We start from the raw sequence: 27,555 nt of genomic DNA, 5'->3' as shown, positions 1-27,555 counted from the left end.
TCGTCATCATACGAGATCTGTTAGAACTGAAGATTTAGAGAGCAATGTGTTGGCTTATATTATTATTCATCCACATGTTTCTATCCGTACTTTTGCAGAAGAAGTCGGTGTGAGTAAATCTAATGTACAGAGAATTCTGAAAGAAAATAAATACCACCCATTCAAAATTCAGTTGGTATAAGGTTGAAACCCACGGACTTTGAACGACGACTTGAATTCATTGCTTGTATTCAGGTAATATTACATGAAAGTCCTAACATATTCAGTCAAATTTTGTGGAGCGATGAATCGCGATTCCACAATAATGGAGTTGTGAATCGACATAACAGTCACTATTGGTCTCAAGAAAATCCCCACTGGGTCCGCTAAAGTAATTTTCAAACTACTTGGGGTATTAATGTATGGTGTGGATTGTTCAATGGCCGCATCATAGGACCTTACTTTTTCAATGAAAATCTTAATGGATTGCGATATTTACATTTTATAGAAAATGATTTGATCCAGTTGATGGAAGATATTCCCATAGCAGAACGACAAGGAATTTGGTGGCAACAAGATGGTGCTCCTCCTCACAATTCACAGGTTGTTACTGAATATCTGGATAGAACGTACCCAAATAGATGGATTGGTAATAAGGGTCCAATTCGGTGGCCGGCTCGTTCCCCAGATTTATCACCGCTTGATTTTTTCCTATGGGGTTATTTAAAAGATATTGTTTTCACTACTCCCCGTTTGAATGTGGATGATCTGAAAATGAAAATTCGGCTAGCGTGCAGTGATATTACGCCTGATATTATAAGAGCGACTTGTACGAGAGAAGTGATTCGACGTTTCGAAGCCTGTATATATCTGTAATATCTAATGGGCATCACTTTGAACAATTTTCATGACTTATTTCTAGGTACCTACCATTCTTATGAAATGATTTATCAAGTTATATTATTTACATTGTTATTAATTAAAGATTTGTTTTCGAATACACCTCTTTCAATTTCGCAATTGTTTCATATTCAAAATGATTCCTGACTGAATTCCATAACTCAAAATTGAAACCATTACTTCGAACACCCAAAATTTTGACTAATTTTCATGTGATCTGATGCAGAGAGAATAATTGTATGAGATATTTAAAAAAATAATAGTCGTTCTCAAGACTTTACATTTTAAGCAATAACTCAACAACGCCGTAACCGAATTTCAAAAACCAAACATGAAATGATATTAGAATTCAACTCTGAATATGTAATGATATACAGGGCGTTCTATTTTAAAAAATGGAATTTTGGTCTGTAGCACCTACACCAAACACCATGTATATTTAAAAATTATATCAAAATATAGCTCTCATGAACTCCTAAAACTTTTGTATGAAACATTTTTGTGTATCTCCTTCAACAAACCAGATATTGCCTGTCACATAAAATGTGGGACACCCGGTATTCATGAGTTATAATAAATAATCGTTTGATGCGGTGGATATTTCGAGTATCTACTTTAAATGATAAGTCTATATTTTTAAATAGTTGATAATTAACCAATTGATCATTTTATTATTAGAAAACGAATGTTCATATATTTTTTTCAATATGGTAATAAACGTTTCCTTTTGACTAATCAATGTATCTTATATGTCTAATGGTTTAAAAAATAGAAATATTGATACGAAGAAACTACGTTCCGAGACCTGAAGAAGAATTTAATTGAATTCGAAACGTTGGCAGGAAAACAACTGTATTTTTAGGAAAACATTGATTCTGTTACCCAACCAAGCTTTCCTCAGGTTTTCAGGTATGTTTTAATTCTTCCTCTGTGTTTATTACTTACCAAACTCTGATTTGGGCTCGTTCATAGATTTTAGAACGATTTCATCTAGTTCTGGATCAATATTTGGAGCTGATGATGTATGTACATAACTCTCGCTAGCTTTTTTTGTCTGATATGCAGACACCCTGTATAGAGTCAATCTATATCGGTACACCGGTTTATTCAGTGTTTTACCTTTTATATACATCTTCAATGGAAGGAAAAAATCTGGCACCATTTATTGAATTTGAATGAATTCTCACGAAACGAAAAAGAATATATTTATTGAAATAAGTAATCCTAATACACAATATTATATAAAACATATTAGTAACAATATATAGAAATTGAAAATTATCATAAAAAACCTAAAATGTAGATATAGTTCAGGATTGAAAATAAAAATTTTAGTTTGAAAAATAACGTATAATGTATTAAAAATACATTGCAATATATGTGCAGTTCCAATACAATGATAAATAGAAGAAAACACAAATACTACATTTATTAATATAATCTTAACAAGTATTATTCTGTCCAGCATTATGGATGGATTTCAAGAATTGTTTTTTAAAAATCCTAATGATGGACTAGATTTAATTATATTTGGTAATTTATTATATGTGTCAAACCTTTTGAGAAATAAAAAATTCATGGTACTTCTTTTATTTGTTCTGCATAAATGCAAATTAGTATGATTTCTTGTGGAATATTTGTGCATTTTCGAATTTAAACTAACAAATTCAGAAAAATATGAGGGTGATAAGTTATTCAGAATTCATTGTTGAGTAATACAACCGTAAAGAAACTGGTAGCCACCGCAAAGTTTGTAACATGATTCCGATTTCAGTGAATTTATTTACCTTTAGAACAATCCGCTTACCGCGATTGTGAAGTGTTTTTAATTGAGATGTTTGATTAAGATTGAACAAAAAAATAATAGAAGCACAGTAATCAAAATGTGGTTGGATAATTGCATTGAATACAGTAATTTTTGACTAAGTGCAAAGAGATATAGTCTTTCAGTTATTTTTTTTTACATACATAATCGAGGTGATTGCCAAAAAGTAATAAATTATCTAACTGGAATCCAAGATATTTGTAATGACACAACTTCTATGTTTTCATTATCGGTTTGTGGATTTATTCAATTTAAATCAAGGTTGTTCCATTTATATTTTGTCATAATCATTCCTTAAGTTTTCATTTTATTCAGTTTCAATTCATTTGTCCTGAGGTACTCATTTACATCCTTCAATGCGGGATTCATTTTATCAATAGCTTTATCTAAGTTTGTATGGCAGCATGACAATAGTGTATCATCTGCAAATGAATTTACAAAATCAACATTCATAAACAAGTTTATGTCATTCAAGTATAAGATAAAAAGCAGAGGTCCTAAAACGCTACCCTGCGGCACACCTATATGTATATCCAATTCCCGAGAGATATAATCTTAAACTCTGATTTGTCGCTTTATATGGGATGAATAGTCAGATAACCATTGGTAAAAGTCACTATCATTGCCATAACTTCTTAATTGTTTCAAAAGTCGTCTTCAGATCAAAGAAAACAGCTACTACAAATTTATTGTTATCAACTTATTTTTGGAATCTAGATAAGGCGAGTTGTAATGCGGATTCTCATAAATATTTTTCATGAAATCCAGATTGATTGTTTATTAAATTTTTTTTTCCAACATGATCAAATATCTGCTTATAAACAGCTAGTTCAAGAATTTTTTCTATCGGTGGCAATGTATTTATAGGTCTATATTCACTGGCCTTGATTTTATTGCTTACCTTTCGAAGGATTTGGAATTGTAGAAGTTTGAAGAGAAGTATTTACAAAGTTTAAAATTATACGTCCACATGTTTCAAAAATGACTTTGACATTTTGGAATTCAAGATCTCATGAACATTGTTTTTGTTGTCTAAGGAGTTAACAATTAGACGTAATTCATTCATTGTTAATATGTATCACTTGGAGAAATTAGGATGTAGATTAAAATTAATGAATTTACAATCTTCAACATTACCTATAGTTTCAACAATTTGCTGAATGAAGTAGTAGTTAAATTCGTTAACTATTTTAGTTTCATTATTAACTATACAGGGTGATTCAAAAGTACTTTGACAAACTTCAGGAGGTGATTCCTCACAATATTCTAATATGAATTGTCCAAATAAATAAATGTCCGGAAACGCTTCGTTTCCAAGATACAGGATGTTGAAGTTTTATTTTCGTTTTTTTCAAATAACTTTCGAAATACTGAACTTAATTAAACGAAACTTGGTAATGGGAGGTTTTGAGGTGTCGAATTCAAACCTGATGTTCTTATTGCTCTTACTCGTAGGGGGCGCCACCTACACGTGTTTTTCTTTTTTAAAGATTCATAACTTTTTTGGGCGTACTTCTAGCATATTTTTCAGTAAAAAAATCGATTCCTCTATCATATCTACGTAAATAAGCGCTACCCTTGTTACTAGTCGCTGTAAGCAACCGTTTTCTAAATATTTGGACTTGAAAACTTCAAGTCGATTATTTGATAATCGATGCATGTTGAAGTTATTACGAATATTTTGCTTTTTTCACAAGAATGCTTTGGAAATAAATTTGACGTTTGTGAGTAGTTTGTGTAATTACATATTTTGTGACAGTTAGACGTTTTGTTGAAGTTCCCGTAAGTAGAAGTAGAAAATATTTATTTTGAAAAAATGGATTATTTGAACAATAATGCTCATTTAGCCGATATGGCCTTGCGGATGGCAATGCGCGCGAAGCAAGACGTATTTACCAGGAGCGATTTCCTAATCGAGTACTGCCTTCAGCTCCAACATTTGCTAGTCTCCACCGTCGTTTGGCAGAAACAGGTAGCTTCAAGAGGGCAGCTGATATTTTTGGAAGACCACGAGCAGTCCGAACCTCAGAATTGGAAGAAGCTGTTTTGAACGCTGTCGAGGAGAATTCAGAAACAAGCACAAGAGTAATTGCTGAAGCTGTCAATTCTACTCAGTCCACAGTTTGGAGAATTATCCACGATCAACAGTTTTATCCATACCATATTCAAAGGGTACAAGCTCTTTTGCCACGAGACTTTCCCCAACGCATTACTATGTGTCAATGGTTTTTGAAAAAATTGGCTGGAAATCTTCAATATTCAAGATATGTACTCTTCACGGACGAGGCAAACTCTTACCGAAATGCTATCACTAACTTTCATCACAACCATGTTTGGGCTCTCGAAAATCCGCACGCAGTTAGTGGAAGGCATTATCAGTATCAATTTTTTGTAAATATATGGGCGGCAATAATTGATAATTACTTGATAGGTCCTTTCTTTCTTCCGCTCTGAATGACGCAACTTACAGACACTTTTTGGAAAATGAATTGCCGGGACTACTTCAGAATGTACCATTAGAAATTCGTATCCGCATGTGGTTTATGCATGATGGGGCTCCGGCCCATTTTAGCGTTGTAGCCAGGGAATTCCTCAACACAGTCTATCCAAATCGATGGATCGGTAGGGGTGTAGAAGAACCTAACCAGGCGTGGGCACCAAGGTCCCCAGATCTAAACCCGATAGATTTTCATTTTTAGGAACATTTGAAGTCATTAGTGTATAAGACTCCAGTAGTGAACGAGGAAGATCTAAGAAACAGAATAGTAGACGCCTGTGAAACAATAAGAAACACACCAATATTTTTTGAGCATGTACGAGATTCAATGACTAGACGACTGACTGCCTGTATCATCGCTGAAGGTGGACATTTCCAACAATTTATTTGAATACAATTCAGTTTCGTTTATTTTAGTTTATTCTACATATTCAAAATTTCCTGAAATTGAAATGTTGACATTTCTTGCAAATTTTATTAAAACAAATACTGATTATGCACCCTTGATACAAAAATGACTATTTCGCTTAAGGATGTCATAAAGGAACGTACCCAACAGTAATGACCTCTTCAAACGAGTAAAACGTTAAATTCATTTCCAAAGCATTCTTGTGGAAAAAGCAAAATATTCGTAATAACTTCAACATGCATCGATTATCAAATAATCGACTTGGAGTTTTCAAGTCCAAATATTTAGAAAACGGTTGCTTGCAGCGACTAGTAACAAGGGTAGCTTATTTACGTAGATATGATAAAGGAATCGATTTTTCTACTGAAAAATGTGCTAGAAGTACGCCCAAAAAAGTTATGAATCTTTAAAAAAGAAAAAGACGTGTAGGTGGCGCCCCCTACGAGTAAGAGCAATAAGAACATCAGGTTCGAATTCGACACCTCAAAAACCTCCTATTACCAAGTTTCGTTCAATTAAGTTCAGTATTTCAAAAGTTATTTGAAAAAACCAAAATGAAAATTAAACTTCAACATCCTGTATCTTGGAAACGAATCGTTTCCGGACATTTATTTATTCAGACAATTCATATTAGAATATTGTGAGGAATCTTCTCCTGAAGTTTGTCAAAGTACTTTTGGTTTGTTAAGTTAAATGCTTTACAGCTAGGAGAGTTTTGGCAATTCAAGTTTATAAGCTTTTTTAATGTTTTCCACATCAGTAGAGAGTTATTTCTATACATACCTACTCTATTGAAGAAGTATTGTTTTTTTTCTTTTTTAATAAATTTACTATTTCATTTCTCTGTTTCCTGAATTCTTTCCATCTGACATTTCTATTCACTTCAATAGTTTTAATAAAATCCTTGTATATCTGATCAACGTTGTTTTATTTTATTATGAATTTCGTTGTCAAACCACGATATATTACTTTTATAGTGACAGACTTGAATTGCTGCAACTTTATTGATAACTGATTGACAGTTATTGTGTAAATCGACACCAGAATTTTTTGAATTCAAATCCCAAACACATGAAATTAAATCAAGTTTAATTTTATCAAAATTTCGCTCACCAAGATTAACGGAAATACACATCAACTTTCTGTCAGATGATGTTTTCTAATAATAAACCGTGAAGAAAAAATTTAAATTCTCAATAATAATTGGTAGCGTTCCATACTTTAATGCTATATTGACAAATGTTATTATTAAATTCTCGAGTAATAACCACAAGTGTGTACACGTTAGATAATTCGGAAAAAGTGAAACGATTAGTTAACTGTCATGACTGAAAATATTTCATTACCTACTACAGTAGCAAATCACAATAATACATCCAATCAGCTCTCACTGAACCTAAATTGAACCTTTTAATAAACATTTTAAGGATATCGAGGATTTTCGTGCGAACCACTTGGTTTACTTATCTCATTTCTTGATGATCACTTCACGAGTTAGACTAACGGCCTATTAAGCCAGTTTTATGGACCCATTAGACGTAATTGATGTGTCGTTTTCCAGATAACCTTGGCTCATTATTTGTTCTTTTCTCATTCTTTGTTTTGGAGTTGATTTCTATAGATTCGTGAAAGCAGGGGCGGATTCAGATATATATGCAGGAATCAGTATGTGACTAAATACATTCGCGACAATATGCAGCTGAACACTTCAACAATTTACGTCATCACCAATACACTCCAGAATTATACCGACATCAAAGTCACTTACTCTTCAGGACTTTGCTGTATTTAGTTAGGGGCCATTGCTATTGATCCCATATAAGCGATTTCCTAGCACATTCGAAGGTTTGTTGTCTCACTCGTGTTTGATCTTCAGACCACCGTTAAATATTTCTTGATCTTCGATTTCTGGCTGACGGTACAAACATTTTCATGGTACATTTGTGATAATAGCTCTCCGTTGTCGGTTTGCTACCATGTCCAAGTCCAAGACTGTTGTACTGGCTTCCCAGTTTGTATTCCCGGGGTTTGAATAGTATAAAAATACCTAACCTAGTCAATTTCAATATCGCATATAATGTTGAGTCTATCAGGTCAGATGACTCGTGTTTACGAAAGAAAGCTCATTACCTACGCTTTAGATTTCAGATTGCTAGGATGAAGTGTAGTAAATGCCCACCTCTTCAAGTGCAAAGTTATCGGCAACCAAGTGTTGCCCATCTGTGCACTTGGCTACATCGCGCTGAAGTAAATTGAAAATATTGAAATTAAAGAAGTTGCAGGTTAAAAATCAACTACAGAAAAAATTAGAAGATAGACAATTGAAATTCCAACAACAAAAATTAGCGTGAGACCTTTCATCAATTTCACAATGGAGAAGGAAATCTACAACGAATTGCCATTCTTAAACGTTTTGGTGAAGAGGACCGACACTAAGTGGGAAACATCTGTATACCGAAAACCCACTCATACGGGACAGTATCTGAACCACGAATCCAACCACCATCAATCGACTAAAAGAGGAATCATCAAGACTCTATTAGACCGTGCTTTTGGGCTTTGTAATACGAAGGAAGGTCTCGGGAAGGAACTAGACATCATCAAAAATGATCTTCAACGGACTGGCTACTCCAAAGCGATGGTAGAAAAGACTTTGACTAGAAGACAGCAGGAGCCTCGCAAGGAAGAGAAGCCGTCACAACCAGTGCTTGCCCTTCCCTACATCAGAGGATTATCGGAGAGGATAAGAAGAATTGATTCCAAGTACAACATCAGAACCTGCTTCAGATCCGGTAACACTATCCGTAGCAGCCTCACGAAAACCAGGCCACCAAATGCGGACTGCGATTCCAAGAATTGCATTTACCGGGTACATTATGAGTGCGGGAAATTCTATATTGGTGAAACTAAGAGGCCATTGAATGTTCGCATTGCCGAGCACAAGAAACACATACAGCGAGGGAAAACCAGCAAATCAGGAATAGCAGACCATGTTTGCACCCATCAACCAACATCGAGTGGTCCCAAGCTGAGATCTTGCACAGAGAGAAACATTGGTTTAGGAGAAAATTCAAGGAAGCCGCATAGATGTTGTCTAACAACGTATTCAGCCAGGCCAGCGTAGAAATACGCAACATATGGAAACCCATCATCAAGCGAAAAATGGCCAACTCCCGCCAAACGGTCATCTCCCACAGAACCAGTGAAGCGGAAAATTGGAAAGCGGGGATAAGTGAAAGTACTCGAACGACCTATAAATAGTCATCTCTCGGAGGAATCAGTCCAGTCATCACCCGAAGACGATTGTAGATACTAACAATCGAAACGTCGTGAACTAACGTGACTTGGAATCTCTCCACTTTTTATTTTTATTTTCTTTTTTCATTTCTTCATTTTTATTTTTTTATCTATTCAATTGTTTTATTTTTACTTGTATTTTATTTCACTACTATTTCATTTCAGGTTCATTTTGGTTAATATAATTGTTATTTTCAGCTATTCATTTTCAATTCTTCTTTTTTAGTTGTTTCAGGGATTTCAAATCATTTTATATAGTAGACAAAGGAAGTCCGAACTAGTGAAATTCAACAAAAATTAGAATTGAAATATTTAGAACGTGAAACTGAAAGAAAACTAGCTATTATGAAGATTCAAACGTCTATAGTAGCAGAAAAATCTTCAAAAAGCATTGAAAGTAGTAGTGAGCAAAGTGAAAGTGTAGAAAGTAGCATACATAAAAAAGCATTGAAAGAAGTAGCAAAAGGAATTATCTTCAACATGCCAAGTTATCAGATATTTCAATGGAAAATACTCATGCAAAGTTGTTGACTGGTTATTGGAAAATAGTTTTCCACATTCAAAGCAGTTAAACCCAGGAACCGAAAAATTAATGAATGAACCTATCACAACACATCAGTTTATGAAACAATTCACTTCATCAATGACAGATGCATTCAAATCAGTAACCAAACAGAATCAAATCCACAATGAATCTTCTACGATATCCTGCAGGTATGTTGTGGGGAAAGAACTTCCTTATTTCTATGGCAATGTTGAGGATAGGCCGATGTTTATTTCTCTATATCAACGATCCACTGAAACATGTGCTTACTTTGATGAAGAAAATTTGCTACGTTTACAAAGAGCCCTGAGAAATTAAGCTTTAGATGCAGTGAAGCCACTGTTTGTCTCTCCAGATAATCTCAATGACATACTTAAGACGTTGGAGGCTAGATTTTGACGACCTGAATTTATAATGGAATCCATGAAGAACAAAGTGAAATTATTACCACCCGTGAACACAAATCGTTGAAAATAGAAACATATATAAACAATAGTCAACTCGTTCAAAAATTGCCAGAAGATCCAATAGACCCAGTAATTATAAAGAAAAGAAAACTGTTAGTTGTCACTTCCTCTTTCTCGCCCCCACAGACCCGATTGAAGTGAAAAACATAATAAATGAATTGAAATTCAAAAAATCACCTGGACATGATGGTATAACTGCAGAAACATTGGTTTTAATGTGCGACGCCATTATACTACCACTAACATTTATTATCAATAAATCATTAGAAAATGGTGTCTTTCCTGAAACTTTCAAACTATCGATTGTTAAACCAATCTATAAAAATGGCGAGAGGAGTGAAGTGACAAATTACAGACCAATATCCCTTATTCCTTGCTTAGCCAAGATATTAGAAAAAGTTGTGAAAGTTAGGCTTAATAAATTTCTTTCAAAATATAAACTTTTGTCAAATTCTCAGTACGGTTTTCGTGAGGAGAAAATCCACGCAAGACGCAATTGCCATTGTGTCAAACAATATTTATGACTTTCTAGATAAAGGAATTCCGTCGATTGGTATATTCCTAGACCTAGCCAAGGCATTTGATACCGTGGATCATTCCATTCTTCTGGTGTTACGTTTCAATTTAGCACTAGATCAAACTGCTCTTATGTGACCTTTCAAAAACACTACCTTACCTTTTAAGATCTTTATTCAGAGGATATTAACAATGTAATTCAGTTACAAGTTGATTTTATTCATTTAACATCATAGTAATGGGAATCTTCCGTTCCATAGAAAACCATACCTGAAATTTACAAGAATAAATGTATGCTCCCTGACTAACTGCTTGACCAGTACTTACGCATTCTCCTATTGCCAATCGACGTTGGAGATCCGAAATTCCTCGCTACGTTGAAATAGTTGTTATTGTTTGTTTCTCAGTTTTCTTCACCTATCATTTTTTTTCAGCCGTTGTCTGCCTTATTCCCTATACCTTTCCGAGAATATTTCTTGCATAGATTGTTATTCATCACTTCCAGAAGGTTTACTGACATATTAGAGCCATATCGCCTGAAAAACAATATTAGTTACCTCTGGGTTTCTGAATACTGTTTGATATTTTCGGTAAAAATTCTGCATAATATGAATGCTCTAATATTTGAATTGCTCCAACGTCGATTGGCAATAGGAGAATGCGTAAGTACTGGTCAAGCAGTTAGTCAGGGAGCATACATTTATTCTTGTAAATTTCAGGTATGGTTTTCTATGGAACGGAAGATTCCCATTACTATGATGTTAAATGAATAAAATCAACTTGTAACTGAATTACATTGTTAATATCCTCTGAATAAAGATCTTAAAAGGTAAGGTAGTGTTTTTGAAAGCCAAAAACTTTCTTTCCCAAAAAACTCTAATATTTGTACTGAAAGGGAAGGTTATGGCGACTTACCTTATATGTTTCTATTCCATCGCATGAATAAGGATTGGTAAATAGTTGAAAATAGGTTGGAACAATATATTTTGTAAATATTCGTAAACAAGGTTAAGAGACAGCTGTTGGTTGACATCTGCCGAACTTTCGTAGTATCGTTCCGTCGACTTACACCGAACTAGTTCTACAGTTGTTCACGGGTGGAGGATTTATCGGTTACTCAAGTTGTCAAGGGTTGTTTTAGGGTTGCATTGCTTTGAGAAGGAGTTTTGATGGGTCATGGACTTGTTGATGATGTATCAAGTGTCTGTGGAGGAATTGTTAGATTTATGATGTTGTGCACAGCGCCCCCTTGGTGCTTGTATTGTAGATTGGATGCACTGTGGCAACAACTGGTTAGCTGTCAGATGTGGCAGTCGCTTAGTATTTGGAAGTTAACCTTCGGTGAGCTTGGTTCGGAGTTCAAAGGGTACCATCAGACTGATTGTAGGATATATTTGGTTGTATTTGTGCCATCCTTCACGGGGATTATTTCTACAAGTCAGGATTGTATAGTGGAAGACTGATTGGTCATTTTGGTGTGGATATTTGCAGTCTGAAACTTAAGCTCTTTTGAGGATTTGTGGTGGTTACCGAACTCGTGCCAGGTGGGAGGATTTCCGAAATTAGGTATGTCTGAATCACTGTCGCATCTCTCATGTGATCTTAGCTATGATATCACTTCTTCAATTCTACAACCTTCGTTTCTCGTCTCTAGATTCATAAGAAACAGAAGGCCCTCAGTCACTCATCAAGTCCCAGTAGGACTTCCGTGCAGAGCACCGCACACGAAGAAACGTATAGAAAACCCCTTGGCCAGGGTAAGAATTTTACCATTAAATGTGTTTTTGATGAGTTTAGTAATTTCTGATTCCATCGTTATATCTCAAATGAATATTAGTATTGAAGAGAGGTTTCAACACTCATTCAATTTTCTTGATTTTTACGGATCATATGGTTATACAGGGCACCCAAAAATATACTCTTGTTATCTTGCTACTTTGCTTGATGAAAATATACCAGGGGTATTGATTAGTCAAATAGTCCTATTGAATGGGGGTTGAATCTCACCTTGTTTCATCTGATTCTGATTGAGAATTTTCTTCCGTAGGGTTTTTCTTCCTGTTTTTCTTCCTGTTTTTCTTCCTGTTTTTCTTCCTGCTTTTTCTTCCTGCTTTTCTTCCTGCTTTTTTTTTTGTCTTCGTCAAGGGTTCCTGTTTTCCTTTATTTTCTTTCTGGATCTTATTTGGTGATCCATTACTGGTCCAGCTTGTCGTGCCCTACAGGGTGATCTATCTTGGTGGTGCTACAGGGTGATCCATCTCCGGTGCTACAGGGTGATCCATCTCCGCCATACTACAGGGTAGCCTAACACCATATACCGGGTGGCCCAAAAGGAGCACGCAAGTTATAATTGATTTATTTGAAAATTTGTGCTATACTGAGATATTTAAATAATTGTTTGCCCTTCTGTTTATTGATACCTGTTTGATGTAGTGTTTGTTTATCGTTTATTGATTAAGAGTTTGTTTATTGATACCTGATTGACATAGATATTTGTGAAACGGAAATTGAGGTATATTCTCCCTTTCACGATTGCTGATTGACACCGATGCGCCTACGCCTGAGCTCACGCGACGCAAACGAGTTTGTCTTACCATCCGATACTAGTATTTACGATTTCACCTACTCAATTTTCGTGGTAGTTTTACTCGACGTATTGTAGTTTTTTTTGAGCGTCGTTACTACCGTAATTTATGGCTGATTGAATTCGTGGTTAGATACACCGCGCTCTTGTATGGACATTTGAACATCGCGTAGTAGTGTGAATATTGCATTGTTGTCTTAGAAGCGTTGTTGGTTAATCCATGTAAGTTAGGATTACTGAATAAATCATATTGGGGATCTTTATCTTTTATTTCCAATATTAATTGGTAAGTTATTGATATTGTGAGTTACTTAGGGTATCTGGAGGATTAAATTTACCTGGCGCCCATTAAGATCTATTTGAAAATTTGCTAAGTTATTTAACCCACTCCCGTCTCCACTGTTTAGCTTAGCCGCGGATACCCATCTGTCTTATTTGTTACCGACAGATGATTTAGTCTCCTCTTGTGGTTTGTGAGGTGACATTTTGGCGCCCAACGTGGGGCCGCGTTAAAACAACGTTTCATAGTTCTTTTTTTTATAAAATTGGAAAATTTTTTTTTGATAAATTTGAAAAAAAATTGTTTTGATCATTTTTTTAATATTTTTTTTGTGTCTCATTGGGATTGTTATCATGTCCCGCAAAATGCTAGTGAACCGTTTGAGTCAAGATGAGCTCGTGTATGAGGTTAGGGTTAGAGAAATTGCTACAGAAACTGTTCAAGAGATGCGGCATTCTCTGACGATGGCAATCAAATTAGATGAGAAGGGCACTTAAGTAAAAGCTTGTTTTTAAAGCTTTTATCATTATTTTATTGAACTATAGTATTGATGTTTTTATATATACATGAAAACGTAAATTTGTGATTGTTGACATGTCCTTGTTCAATGTAACTGAAATATTGACGTTTTTGATAGTGTATGTAATCTTTGTGCATTCTATTAATACCACTACGGAACATTGATATTGAAAAAAAAACAGGCTGTCGCCTTGGACTTATGAATTGAGGGACTCTGATGGTAATTCGAAGGGTTCCTGGTATGTGAAGGATTTAAAACCTTCATCTTCAGAAGACTGAGTTCTTGAGAATTGAGTGAAATTTACGGGGTAAATTTCTTCGAGAAAGGGGGGAGTTGTTACGTTTCAATTTAGCACTAGATCAAACTGCTCTTATGTGACCTTTCAAAAACACTACCTTACCTTTTAAGATCTTTATTCAGAGGATATTAACAATGTAATTCAGTTACAAGTTGATTTTATTCATTTAACATCATAGTAATGGGAATCTTCCGTTACATAGAAAACCATACCTGAAATGTACAAGAATAAATGTATGCTCCCTGACTAACTGCTTGACCAGTACTTACGCATTCTCCTATTGCCAATCGACGTTGGAGATCCGAAATTCCTCGCTACGTTGAAATAGTTGTTATTGTTTGTTTCTCAGTTTTCTTCACCTATCATTTTTTTTCAGCCGTTGTCTGCCTTATTCCCTATACCTTTCCGAGAATATTTCTTGCATAGATTGTTATTCATCACTTCCAGAAGGTTTACTGACATATTAGAGCCATATCGCCTGAAAAACAATATTAGTTACCTCTGGGTTTCTGAATACTGTTTGATATTTTCGGTAAATATTCTGCATAATATGAATGCTCTAATATTTGTACTGAAAGGGAAGGTTATGGCGACTTACCTTATATGTTTCTATTCCATCGCATGAATAAGGATTGGTAAATAGTTAAAAATAGGTTGGAACAATATATTTTGTAAATATTCGTAAACAAGGTTAAGAGACAGCTGTTGGTTGACATCTGCCGAACTTTCGTAGTATCGTTCCGTCGACTTACACCGAACTAGTTCTACAGTTGTTCACGGGTGGAGGATTTATCGGTTACTCAAGTTGTCAAGGGTTGTTTTAGGGTTGCATTGCTTTGAGAAGGAGTTTTGATGGGTCATGGACTTGTTGATGATGTATCAAGTGGCTGTGGAGGAATTGTTAGATTTATGATGTTGTGCACAGCGCCCCCTTGGTGCTTGTATTGTAGATTGGATGCACTGTGGCAACAACTGGTTAGCTGTCAGATGTGGCAGTCGCTTAGTATTTGGAAGTTAACCTTCGGTGAGCTTGGTTCGGAGTTCAAAGGGTACCATCAGACTGATTGTAGGATATATTTGGTTGTATTTGTGCCATCCTTCACGGGGATTATTTCTACAAGTCAGGATTGTATAGTGGAAGACTGATTGGTCATTTTGGTGTGGATATTTGCAGTCTGAAACTTAAGCTCTTTTGAGGATTTGTGGTGGTTACCGAACTCGTGCCAGGTGGGAGGATTTCCGAAATTAGGTATGTCTGAATCACTGTCGCATCTCTCATGTGATCTTAGCTATGATATCACTTCTTCAATTCTACAACCTTCGTTTCTCGTCTCTAGATTCATAAGAAACAGAAGGCCCTCAGTCACTCATCAAGTCCCAGTAGGACTTCCGTGCAGAGCACCGCACACGAAGAAACGTATAGAAAACCCCTTGGCCAGGGTAAGAATTTTACCATTAAATGTGTTTTTGATGAGTTTAGTAATTTCTGATTCCATCGTTATATCTCAAATGAATATTAGTATTGAAGAGAGGTTTCAACACTCATTCAATTTTCTTGATTTTTACGGATCATATGGTTATACAGGGCACCCAAAAATATACTCTTGTTATCTTGCTACTTTGCTTGATGAAAATATACCAGGGGTATTGATTAGTCAAATAGTCCTATTGAATGGGGGTTGAATCTCACCTTGTTTCATCTGATTCTGATTGAGAATTTTCTTCCGTAGGGTTTTTCTTCCTGTTTTTCTTCCTGTTTTTCTTCCTGTTTTTCTTCCTGCTTTTTCTTCCTGCTTTTCTTCCTGCTTTTTTTTTGTCTTCGTCAAGGGTTCCTGTTTTCCTTTATTTTCTTTCTGGATCTTATTTGGTGATCCATTACTGGTCCAGCTTGTCGTGCCCTACAGGGTGATCTATCTTGGTGGTGCTACAGGGTGATCCATCTCCGGTGCTACAGGGTGATCCATCTCCGCCATACTACAGGGTAGCCTAACACCATATACCGGGTGGCCCAAAAGGAGCACGCAAGTTATAATTGATTTATTTGAAAATTTGTGCTATACTGAGATATTTAAATAATTGTTTGCCCTTCTGTTTATTGATACCTGTTTGATGTAGTGTTTGTTTATCGTTTATTGATTAAGAGTTTGTTTATTGATACCTGATTGACATAGATATTTGTGAAACGGAAATTGAGGTATATTCTCCCTTTCACGATTGCTGATTGACACCGATGCGCCTACGCCTGAGCTCACGCGACGCAAACGAGTTTGTCTTACCATCCGATACTAGTATTTACGATTTCACCTACTCAATTTTCGTGGTAGTTTTACTCGACGTATTGTAGTTTTTTTTGAGCGTCGTTACTACCGTAATTTATGGCTGATTGAATTCGTGGTTAGATACACCGCGCTCTTGTATGGACATTTGAACATCGCGTAGTAGTGTGAATATTGCATTGTTGTCTTAGAAGCGTTGTTGGTTAATCCATGTAAGTTAGGATTACTGAATAAATCATATTGGGGATCTTTATCTTTTATTTCCAATATTAATTGGTAAGTTATTGATATTGTGAGTTACTTAGGGTATCTGGAGGATTAAATTTACCTGGCGCCCATTAAGATCTATTTGAAATTTGCTAAGTTATTTAACCCACTCCCGTCTCCACTGTTTAGCTTAGCCGCGGATACCCATCTGTCTTATTTGTTACCGACAGATGATTTAGTCTCCTCTTGTGGTTTGTGAGGTGACACTGGACACACTTGAAGATTTGGGAATAAGGGGTACAGCACATTCGTTTTTTAGAAGTTATTTGAAGAACAGAAAACAGAAAGTACGAATACAAGATAGTGAAAGTGAAGAACAAGGAATCACATGTGGTGTACCCCAAGGCACGGTATTAGGACCTGTATTGTTCTTGATATATCTGAACAATATTTTTCAATTGGAGAGAAACGGAAAGATCGTTAGCTTTGCGGATGATACCGTCATAATATATAACGACAATAATTGGTATTAACCTAAATTAAAAATTGAAAATGACCTGACAGAAATAAAATTGTGGTTTGATCATCGCTTATTGTCAATCAATTTCAACAAAACAGTTTACTTACCATTCAGTAGCTTTGAAAATGCACTTCCCACCTTTGATATCATGATCCAAAAGAAATATAAAATAAATCAAGCCAAAAATATCAAATACCTTGGTATTGTATTAGATTGTCACTTTAAATGGGACCAACATGTGAGATTTCTGACTCAAAAGTTACGCTGTATCCTGTACAAATTCAAACAACTGACGCAATATCTCAATATCAAGCAGAAAATAATGATATATAAGAGTTTAGTAGAATCTCATTTGAATTATGGAATCATTTGTTGGGGGGGTCTTTCGAAAAGTTATTACAATATACTGGAAATCTCGCAAAAACGGTTCCTCAAAATTCTTCTCAATAAGAATAGAAGATATTCTAGTGACTTGCTGTTTTGTGAAGCTGGTGTTAATGATGTTAGACAATTATATTACATACAAGCAAATCTGAGACAATTTATATACAGATCTGAGTTGATAATGCAAAACCATAATTACTCATTACAAATCACCCCTTATGTATAAGTCAATCGGGCAAAAAAGCTATCCATATCTTGGGCCTAAGTTGTTTAATACATTGCCAAATGATATTAAAAATGAGGTCTGCGCACACCGTTTCAAAAAAACTCTTAAACAGTATGTACAAAATACAAGCAGAAACTATTTTCATGAAATTATAGAGAGTTAAATCAAATAGGCAATGGATTGAAATGAATAGAATAAAAATAAAAAAAAGTATAATAAAAGTAATAAGATTTTTACCATTGAATTCTTTAATGTAGATATTTTAGTATGTTTTCGCTTTTAGATTTTAATTTTAGATCATTTTATTAGATGAACTTATACACTCTGTGTATGTATATTTCGTTTCAATTAGTAATGTCTTATGTGTTTCTTTTAAAACTTACAAACAAGTACTTGTACTTCGTAAGCTGTAAATCTATTCACCGTTAGTTTTAGAAATTTGTTTTCAAATTACAATTTTGTACTATTATCCTTGTACTATTATCCTTGTGTGTACATAAATATTATTATACCTTCAGTTCCAGTGGGCAAGAATAATTGTCAAGAAATACAAAGATATACCTGAATTTCACTAGTTCTGACTTCTATTGTCTACTATGAAATGATTTGAAATCCCTGAAACAACTAAAAAAAAAAAAGAATTAAAAATGAATAGCTGAAAATAACCATTATATTAAGCAAAATAAACCTGAAATGAAATAATAGTGAAATAAACTACAAGTAAAAATAGAACAATTGAATAAATAAAAATAAAGAAACAAAAAAAGAAAATGAAAATAAAAAGTGCTGAAATCGCCAATCCCAGGAGAGAGAGCTAAACGCAAAATGGAACGCGCCAGCCGAGCACTGATAAGGTCTCAAATCAATTATCACCGTTGAAAGAGGTTGTCTTTGTTGCAGGATGCCAGGGAACGATTTGAAGAAATAAGAAGAGAGACATTGGAAGATGATCATGGACCAATCTTTGCCAAGATTGAAAGCACGTGCTTGAAGATCCGCCAAGACATGGAGAATACCCACAACAGAAAGTGGGGAAAATTAGTGAGGAAATGATGCCCAAATACAGACCGAAAACAGGACGACTATGAAGCCGCCAACGTCATCAACATGAGTTCCCGCCCGCTCACGGGAATCCTTGTGGAGGAAAGGCCTTAATTTCGCCATTACGCCACCATCTGTGCTCACTTTGGAAATAATTACTGCAGTGGAATCCACCAGTTCCCTCATTGACCAGACCGAGGCAGAAGAGTTCAGATGGAAAATTAGAGAACAGTTGGATCGAGAACCAGTTCCAACATCTAACATCAGCAATGAAAAACGTAGAGCTCTGAACGGCCTACGTAGAGACAACACCATCAAGATGTTGTTTCACAGATGAGCAAATCTATTTGTCAGCGATCGTTTTATAGCACCCAAAGCGTTAAATTTTATTCCTGACAATATTGAAGAAATAACGAACTTCAACGTATTCAAAAATGAGGTAAAACGATTCATATACGAAACATCAAGAGCCAAATGTAATGATATCGTCGAACCAAATTTCTTCAACTGACTCATTTCATTTTATTTTATTTCTACTCGCCTTTTTAATTTTTCATGCACGGGTTTGATTTTCATTTTCATAACTATTACTTATTCCAAAATGTTTGTACTTTTAAAATACTTTTTCTAGAAAAATATCGATTTGTTTTATTAAAACAACGATAAAAATAAAAACTACAATAAAAATTAATTGGCGCTCCGGGGCGACTTCATTGATTCCAGTGGCGTAATTGCTTTTTCAGCTGCAGGGAAACCTGGAGAAACCTGCAGCACCACATCATCTGAAGATCTTGATCTACCAATGTCCTCTCTCTCATAAAACAAAATGTAGGGTGTCTCCAGAGGCTCCAATAGATTCGATGCATCGCCAGAACACTTTGTGACACGACTATCGTCAAACTTGAACCAGTCCGTTTCGTTTTTGACCAAGGCGTAATAATGACCAAATTCAACGCCAGAACCACAGTGAACAATGACTGCATGAATATTATAATAGTGGTCTGCTAGATTGAAATGTTCATCTATTTCAAACCTTCCAAAGAGTTTCTTGCTTCCCTCAGAGGTTGAGTCTTGTTTGAAGAACATCAATGTTATTAAAATTTTCCTTAAACAGCCAAACACTGAATTGGATATCTTAGCAGAAGCTATAAATAAATCTCTCATAAATGGCATTTTTCCAGATTGCCTAAAAACTGCTCAAGTTATCCCATTATTCAAAGGAGGCGATTCTAATATACCTGCGAACTTCAGGCTTATTTCTTTACTGCCAACTGTATCTAAAATCGTAGAAAAGTAAATGAAAAAGTATTGAACTAATTTGATCTTATAGCCCTTAAAAAAACCTACAAAATGGTGTTTTGAAAAGATCGATAGCATAAAAACTAAGCGAGTCATTAATAAAAAACCAATAAATTTTTGAAACTCGTACAGGGTCTTTGACTTTTTGACTATATTTATGTGCTTCCTAGAGCCTTTATTATGTCAGATAGAAAAAAAAAGTTTTATGCTTATATTTGTTTGCTATTTGGACTATCGACTTTTATTTTACCGCATAATATACAGGGTGTTTTATTAATGTGGATGCTGCCTATACTTTTTCATTTTCGATGCAATTTTGTTTTTATCTTATAACTTCAAAAGATAATATAGGAAAAAAACCTCCAACTTCTGCTCAAAACATTTTTTTCTATCTGACATAATGAAGCCTCTAGGAAGCACGTAATTGAAGTCAAAGACCCTGTACATGACATTTCAATTAATAAAAAGATATTTGGGTAAAGAAAAAATAATTATAACCAGTATCCCATAAAGGTTTACTGTTGATAGTATAAATTAAAGTAGGGACCACTTACCAATTTATAAAAAATCAAACCGTTGAAGCAGGTATCCAGCATTTGATTTTTTAGAAAAAAAGTGGTGAACAAAATATTATACAACACAACACTTGACAAAATAAAATCAACTTTAAACGCAATAATTAATAGGATTACTTATTTTTTTGCACTTGTTGCACGGTCCAGTGAACTAACCGGTTTAAAAACGCCTCTGGCGATGCATCATCTCTTTTATAGCGCTCCGGGCATTGTTCATGTCTAAACAGGAAAAATCACCGCCTGACGCTAGTTGCACACACACCGATTTTCGATGGCCAGTATAAAATCCGCCGATATTTCATTGATAGCTAGTGCTTACACACTCACCGGATTCTTATCGGTCAATCAGTTGCTTTGTTGTCGTAATTAGCACGCACTACCAGAACGAAGTTAATGCGTAGTAACTACAATTTCAACGAGCATTCAAGACTGGAATGGTCGGTAAAAAACCGGTGAGTATGCAAGAGTGTATTTAGTCATGTACGCCACTACTTCCCGGTACTGCCGGCTATACAGTGGCAGTGGACGGCTGCTCACCGATATTTTACCGGCGACGATCACTGGCAGGCATGTGTGCAAAATCCCATTCCCACATGTGGTTCACTATTGGAATTTGGCGACCGGTACAAAGTCGGCCGTCCAAAATCGGTCTGTGTGCAACTAGCGTGACATGTTCTCGCAACATAGGAATCGGCAGTAACTGGATGATATACTAATAAAATTTCGTGTGTATTTATACCTAATCCTATTAAATTTCCCAACTTTCATTTAATTTTTTCAAGTTAATTTTTGTTTTTTTTCGAAAATTATTGCAATCTTTGACCCTAGATTTTGGCGCCCCTAAAGCATGGCGCCCGTGTGCATTGCACACTTTGCACATATGGTAGCGGGGGCCCTGACCACAGTGAACTCTAACTTAAAGTTCGCCGTGAAACAGTGGCTTGTCTGCTCTCGGAAGCGGTCAGGGGCGCTATTCTTGAGATCCTTCGCAACTACGATCCTTCGCAACATTGGGAAGGGTCTACTTGCGAAGACTTATGGGAATGCTATTCTTGACCACCCTTCGCAAAGTGTAGGAAACGTAATCACTCGCACGATAAATTATTATTGGCAACACCGCATTAATGTTGGTTAGTCTATATATAAAGGTTGAATGTTATGTCAAATTTCAAATTATATGTTTGCCGCGAGTTATAGTCTACGATTATAGATTACTATTTGTTATAATTTAATAAAATATTAAAATTAGGTGTTCAAATATTCGATAATATTCATGATGAACGTCAACCAAAAGCATAGACAAGGTAATGCCTCATCAGAACAAAAACAGCTGTTTTGGAATTCTTAAAAAAAATCCGCGTCTCATAAGTGGAAAGTTTTCTAATGAGTTCAAATTTTGAGCTCAAATTTTGCGGCAGGAGCTAGCAGTGCTCCTCAATAGCTGCGGGGGTGGCACAAATACGGATTGGAAATCCTGTAGAAAGGTAAGAAGTATATCATAGTTGGTCAGTAGATAAGTTAACAATTTCAAATATGTTTCAGACATGGCATGATATAAGGTCAAGAACAAAAGTGAAACAGGGTGACTTCAACGGGCACCAAAATGGAACTGGTGGTGGACCCACTGTGCAGGATCCGAAAAATGAATTCGAGAGAGAGGTGCTTGAAACAATTGAACCTGTATCGATACAAGGTCATCTGAATATTAAAGAATCCTGCACAAATTCTACATTCAATACAAATGGAAAAGACGATCTTATTCCATTCGATCCAAGCGAAGGCAACCAAACAAATCCAATTGGTGATGTAGTGAATATTGATGAATTGCCACCTATTGAATTAGACTGTTGACCTTCTACATCGAAGGAAACACCTTGAACTTGTGTTCAAAAAAAGTTTCTTCGTGCATCAAAAAAGAAGTTGGTATATGCATCTGAGGCAGCAGCTAATTATAAGGTTTCTCTTGACCGGAAAAATTGTATTGAAGAAAAATACTATGAGGAAAAAATTATGATGATCAAAACGTTAGCTGCTGTAAAAGAAAAGTCTGCCGCTGCTGAAGAAAAGTTTGCCGCTGCTAAAGAAAAAGCTGCTGCTGCCAAGGAAAGAATAGCAGCTGCCACGGAAAGAACAGCAGCTGTCAAAGAAATATCAGCAGCTGCCAAGGAAAGAACAGCAGCTGCAATGGAAGAATGCATACACTATTTAAGAAATTTATTTGAGGCTATATCTTAAATAGAAGTTGTTTGCTGCAAATCCTTGTAAATATAAATTTTTTATGTCCAAAACAAGATATTTTATTGACGTAAATTATGTACTAGTAGAACCAATATTTTCATAAAACGGTTTTTTATGGAATTCTGGAAAAAATTCAAGTTTTTCAATATGATTTCGAAAATTTCAAAATCTACAGTAAGGTTACTGAGAAATAATCTTTATGGTTCGAATGAAACTTTATAAAACCATAAAATGGTTCATATGTATTTGATATTTCAGTGTTTGATGGTTAACCAGTATAATATATTAATATAATGGACATTCTGATAATGTACAAAATTATTCTAATTATTCCGAAAATAGTTATCTATTAGACGCTGCCTTGCTCTCCTTCCTGCAGCTAGCTGGGGATTTATGCGCCTCACTGGATTGTGCCCATCATTATTTTCATTGTTATCATTAAGATTTGCATTGAGAATAATTCCAAAGTCAATATTTTGTATATCTTCATTGTCATTCTCAGGCATTGGGATGTTATACTCTATACACATATTGTGAAGAACAACACACGAGTTTATTATCCTGCATACCACGGCTGGTTTATAATCCAAAGCTCTACGCTTAGAAAAACATCTGAATCTCATTTTCTAAACCCTATTACATCTTTCAATCATACTTCTGGTTTGTTTGTGGACTTTATTACAATTATGCTCTGGTCTACCTTCAGGTGGTTCATTTACATGGGGTGTTAAGAGCCATGTCCTCAGTGGATAACCAGTATCCCCTAAAACATATGTAATAATTCATTACAGATTACAGAAGATTGTGAAACAGATACAAAAATTTCTCTCCCGATGTCCATTTGATAACTTCTTGTTGAGAAGAAGCGTAATGCGACCAATACCTGAGGAATACGTTTTTCAATATCAATCTTACCCTGGTAGCAACGCTCATGTCAGTACGTCGTCGTTGTAGTCACATAAACGAAGATACCATATTAATTAATTATCTGCATAGCTCCTTGGTCATTCTAAAGGTCTGCAAAAACTGATGCTCACTCAAAACATCAAAAGGATCGATATTATCAAACCGATTAGGTTGATGTATTGGTTCCTCTGCTATTTCTAGGTTCTCTAAATTTCCTATATACTGCAGTTCATCCATTTTATATAAATTTATCAACTAGGTACAAATCAACTAATACGACAAATTTCAACCACTAAACATAAACTTTCTGAACCACTCTACCTAACCACAAAATTCTGTGACCTAACCTCTTCAAATTCGTTCGCAAATCGTTTGCGAACTACAAAGTTCGCTCGCAGTAAATTGCGAAAGGTCAAGAATACCATTACTCTAGGATCATTCGCAATATTCAAACTTGCGAATGACCTTAAAAGTTGCGAACGGTCAAGAATAGCGCCCCAGGCGACTGGTCGTCTAGGTACCGGCGACCAAATTTTGGTAGCAGCGAATTAGTCGCCACTAGAAAAACAGACGCATTTAAAAAGCATTGTAGATGTCTTGGCGAATCAGTCGTCGCTACTTTGTCGTAGTCGTCGGCGACCGGCGGCCGTGGAGGAAAACGTACCTTTATCTGCTGTTTACATTCTCTCTTTTTTCATTAATAAATGATATTATTATTATTATTATCTTCAGGTCGTTTTTCACTAACAATATTCACTGAATTTACATTTATATCTTACCTTGAAAGCTTCCCTGAATTTGTTCGACATTATATGATACAACACTGGATTAACAGTCGTGGAAAGGTAGTAAAATACCCCGCTGATATAGGTTAGGATTTGGAAGGCTTTTATCATGTGAGCTGAAGTGTGTTTGCCATAAATTGCGAGAAGACGCTGTGCATGAAATGGTGCCCAACAGATGAAGAATGCGACGACAACCGCAACTGAAATAAAAACGTGTGGTAAACGATTTGAATATTGTCTCAAAATATTTGTGATTCCAAAAATACGAACAATGATATCCAAAATGCATTTATACTGTCTTCACCAACAATAATAGTACAGGATCCCGCCGCAAAATCACTACGTGCATAGCGTAGTTAATCAAACTAAAATTTTTACATACATTTATGAATAGAAAAATATATTAACGACAGGTTGCCAGTCGAAAAGTGGCCGCCAATAAGTAAGAGGCGGGTCAATCCCCTTACGAAACCCTTCATCTAGTCTAGTTCACATGTATTTTTTTTGTAACATTTTTCAGCCCTGTCCAAAAATTACGACCAAGATGTCATTCGATTCGTATTTTTGCCTAGAAAGTTTAAGGGAAGGCCCGAAAACGCGCCGATAAAAATTACAAAAGTTATAAACAATTAAGTGAAAAAAAATGGGGCTTTAGTTTTTTATTAATATCTTGGAAAATTTTCAAAATTTTAGAAATTTGAAAAAAGATTTGGAAAGATCAATGAATTTGCGTAAAAAAAGTCCCAACTCCCGAAACTGTATCACGATTATTTATAATTTTTACAGAGCCCTGAAAATAGAGTCAAAAGCGGGTAGTCTGGCTTCCGCGTGCCGTTCGACACTCTTACATAAAAACAAAAAAAATTATTTAAACATTTTAAATGAAAATATTGAGGAATGAAAAAATTCATGTAATGTTGGGATACATCAATAAACAATAATCCGCAGTCAAAAAAATTTTATCCCAATTTTAACGTTAATACTTTGTAGTTCTATTAAAACAACGATAAAAAAAAATAAAAACAACAATAAAAATTAATTGGCGCTCCGGGGTGACTTCATTAATTATAAATCTATTAATTGATAACTTTTTCTGAATTGAAAGTTGATACGGAATCCCGACTTTCAGAAAGGACAAAATCCAAGATAAATACATCTCAGTTCCATACCACCAATATACGAGGAACTTTGTAAAGATTTTCTAAGAACTAGGTATGAAGGTGGTTTTTGAAACAAGTCATACAATACAGAGCCTTTTGTGAAGTCCAAAAGAAAAAGTCTAGAATTCGGAAAAGTCTGGAATTTACGAAATTGAATGTAAGGACTGCGATGCAAAATATTATGGACAGACAAAAAGATCTATTGAAGTAAGATATAAGGAACACATATCACACTTAAAATATGGAAGACCCGAAAAATCAGCAGTCGCCCATCATATTTTGCAACAAACCCATTCCATAGACTTCAGTTCATTGAGATTAGTTAGACAAGTTAACAACAATAGGCAACTAGATGCCTATGAGAGTGTAGAAATAAGTAAACATAATAATATTATGAATAACGATGACGGACCTATACCAAAGAGCATACTATATAGCTTGATAAAAGAAAATAAAATAATGTTGTTGGGTTTACTGATCACTACATAAGGACACATTGTAAAAATGAATTTGGATAGGCAATATTGTGATATTAATTTTTATATAGCTGAAAATTGTTTTATATAAACGTATATTGTAAAATAATAAATAAGGTAAAATTAATTTAGGTTGGTATACCTGTATGGTTGGTACGCCTGTACCAGTAATATTCTTTACAATAGATTATATTGAATGAAATATAAAAAATAAATTTTCTTTCGGTATGAACAAAAAAAGTACTAGAAAAATTGTATACAGATATATAGTCAATATAAATATAAACATTTAGCATGAACAAAAAAAGCACCAGAAAAATTATATACAGATATCACATCAAAATTACATAGTTAATAAAAATAAAACATTTAGGTTATACCTATGAATGAATGAATGAAAATCGTATATTTACAAATTTATAGTTGTTACAATTTTGTGAGTGTATGTGTTTGTGTAGGGCCCTGCTATAGGCTTATGCCTCTTCAGGGTGAGTGAGATATGTGTGTGTTTTGTGTTTTATGTTGGTGTTTGTGTTGTGTTGTTTTGTGTTCCAGTTTTCTTGGTTGGTTTTTATGTTGGTCCATGTGGTAGTCCGGGTTCGTTGCGGTGGTCGGTGGTCCTGATGATATGATTCAGTACGGGTTTTTGGGCCGGGGTTGTGTGTGTTTTAGGATATCGGTACTTTCCGTGGCGCTGCTGTCAGGTTTCCGTTATCTGTATCCCAGCGGGAAATCCTCTAGGATGTCCTGGATCGGCTCCGGCGGGTCTTCCATCGCGCCCAGGAGTCTGGCTGGGGGAAAGGGGAGCTTTTTCCTAGGTTTCCTTCGGGATCCTCCGCGAGGGATCCATGGTGATGTGAGCGTGTCGATGGCATCGGTGTTGTTGCTGCTCATCGTCCTGGTCGCATATCGTCCTCGGAGTTCCTGAAATCTATGGTTGATTGGTGTAGTATTTATGAGGTTGTATAAGTGTAGGGAAGGGTATCGGTAGTGTAGGTTATGTATGTTTCGTAGTATTCGTCGTTCAGTCGTAAGGATGCGGTGGGACAGTCTCGGAGGAAGCGTACAGTACACCACTGCTTTGTAGTCGAGGATTGGTCTTATATAGGTATTATAGGTATGAAGCAGTGTCCTACTGTCGCAGGTTATACCTATAATGAAACAGTCTCAATAGGTAAACTACATCGAACATCACTCATACATCAATCAAACAAATACCCCATTTTTGAGAAATGAAAAAAAAACAAACAAACCATGGAGAAGTTGACCTATAGATTACTTAACTCTAATCACATACATCTTCTACATACATTTATACATTGTAGTAATATGTATTTTTCACATCA

The 27,555-nt window shown here is 35.4% G+C and overlaps 1 protein-coding gene across 2 annotated transcripts in view; it reads right to left on the bottom strand.

The window, feature by feature from the left end:
• Positions 1-27,555, bottom strand: part of LOC111504932 (pyrokinin-1 receptor) — a 443,518-nt gene that overhangs the window by 94,583 nt on the left and 321,380 nt on the right. For both annotated transcript variants that reach the window (XM_074185351.1, XM_074185352.1), the window contains exon 4: positions 24,568-24,773. In XM_074185351.1, coding sequence (XP_074041452.1) covers positions 24,568-24,773 — 206 coding nt within the window. The remainder of the gene's footprint in view (positions 1-24,567; positions 24,774-27,555) is intronic.

The sequence above is a fragment of the Leptinotarsa decemlineata genome, unplaced genomic scaffold, assembly GCF_025532065.1.
Source record: "Leptinotarsa decemlineata unplaced genomic scaffold, Ldec_3_MD MMD2_tig00026374_RagTag_RagTag, whole genome shotgun sequence".
Lineage (NCBI taxonomy): Eukaryota > Metazoa > Arthropoda > Insecta > Coleoptera > Chrysomelidae > Leptinotarsa > Leptinotarsa decemlineata.
Note: the sequence above shows the minus strand (reverse complement) of the source record. Positions and strands in the feature narration are given on the sequence as shown.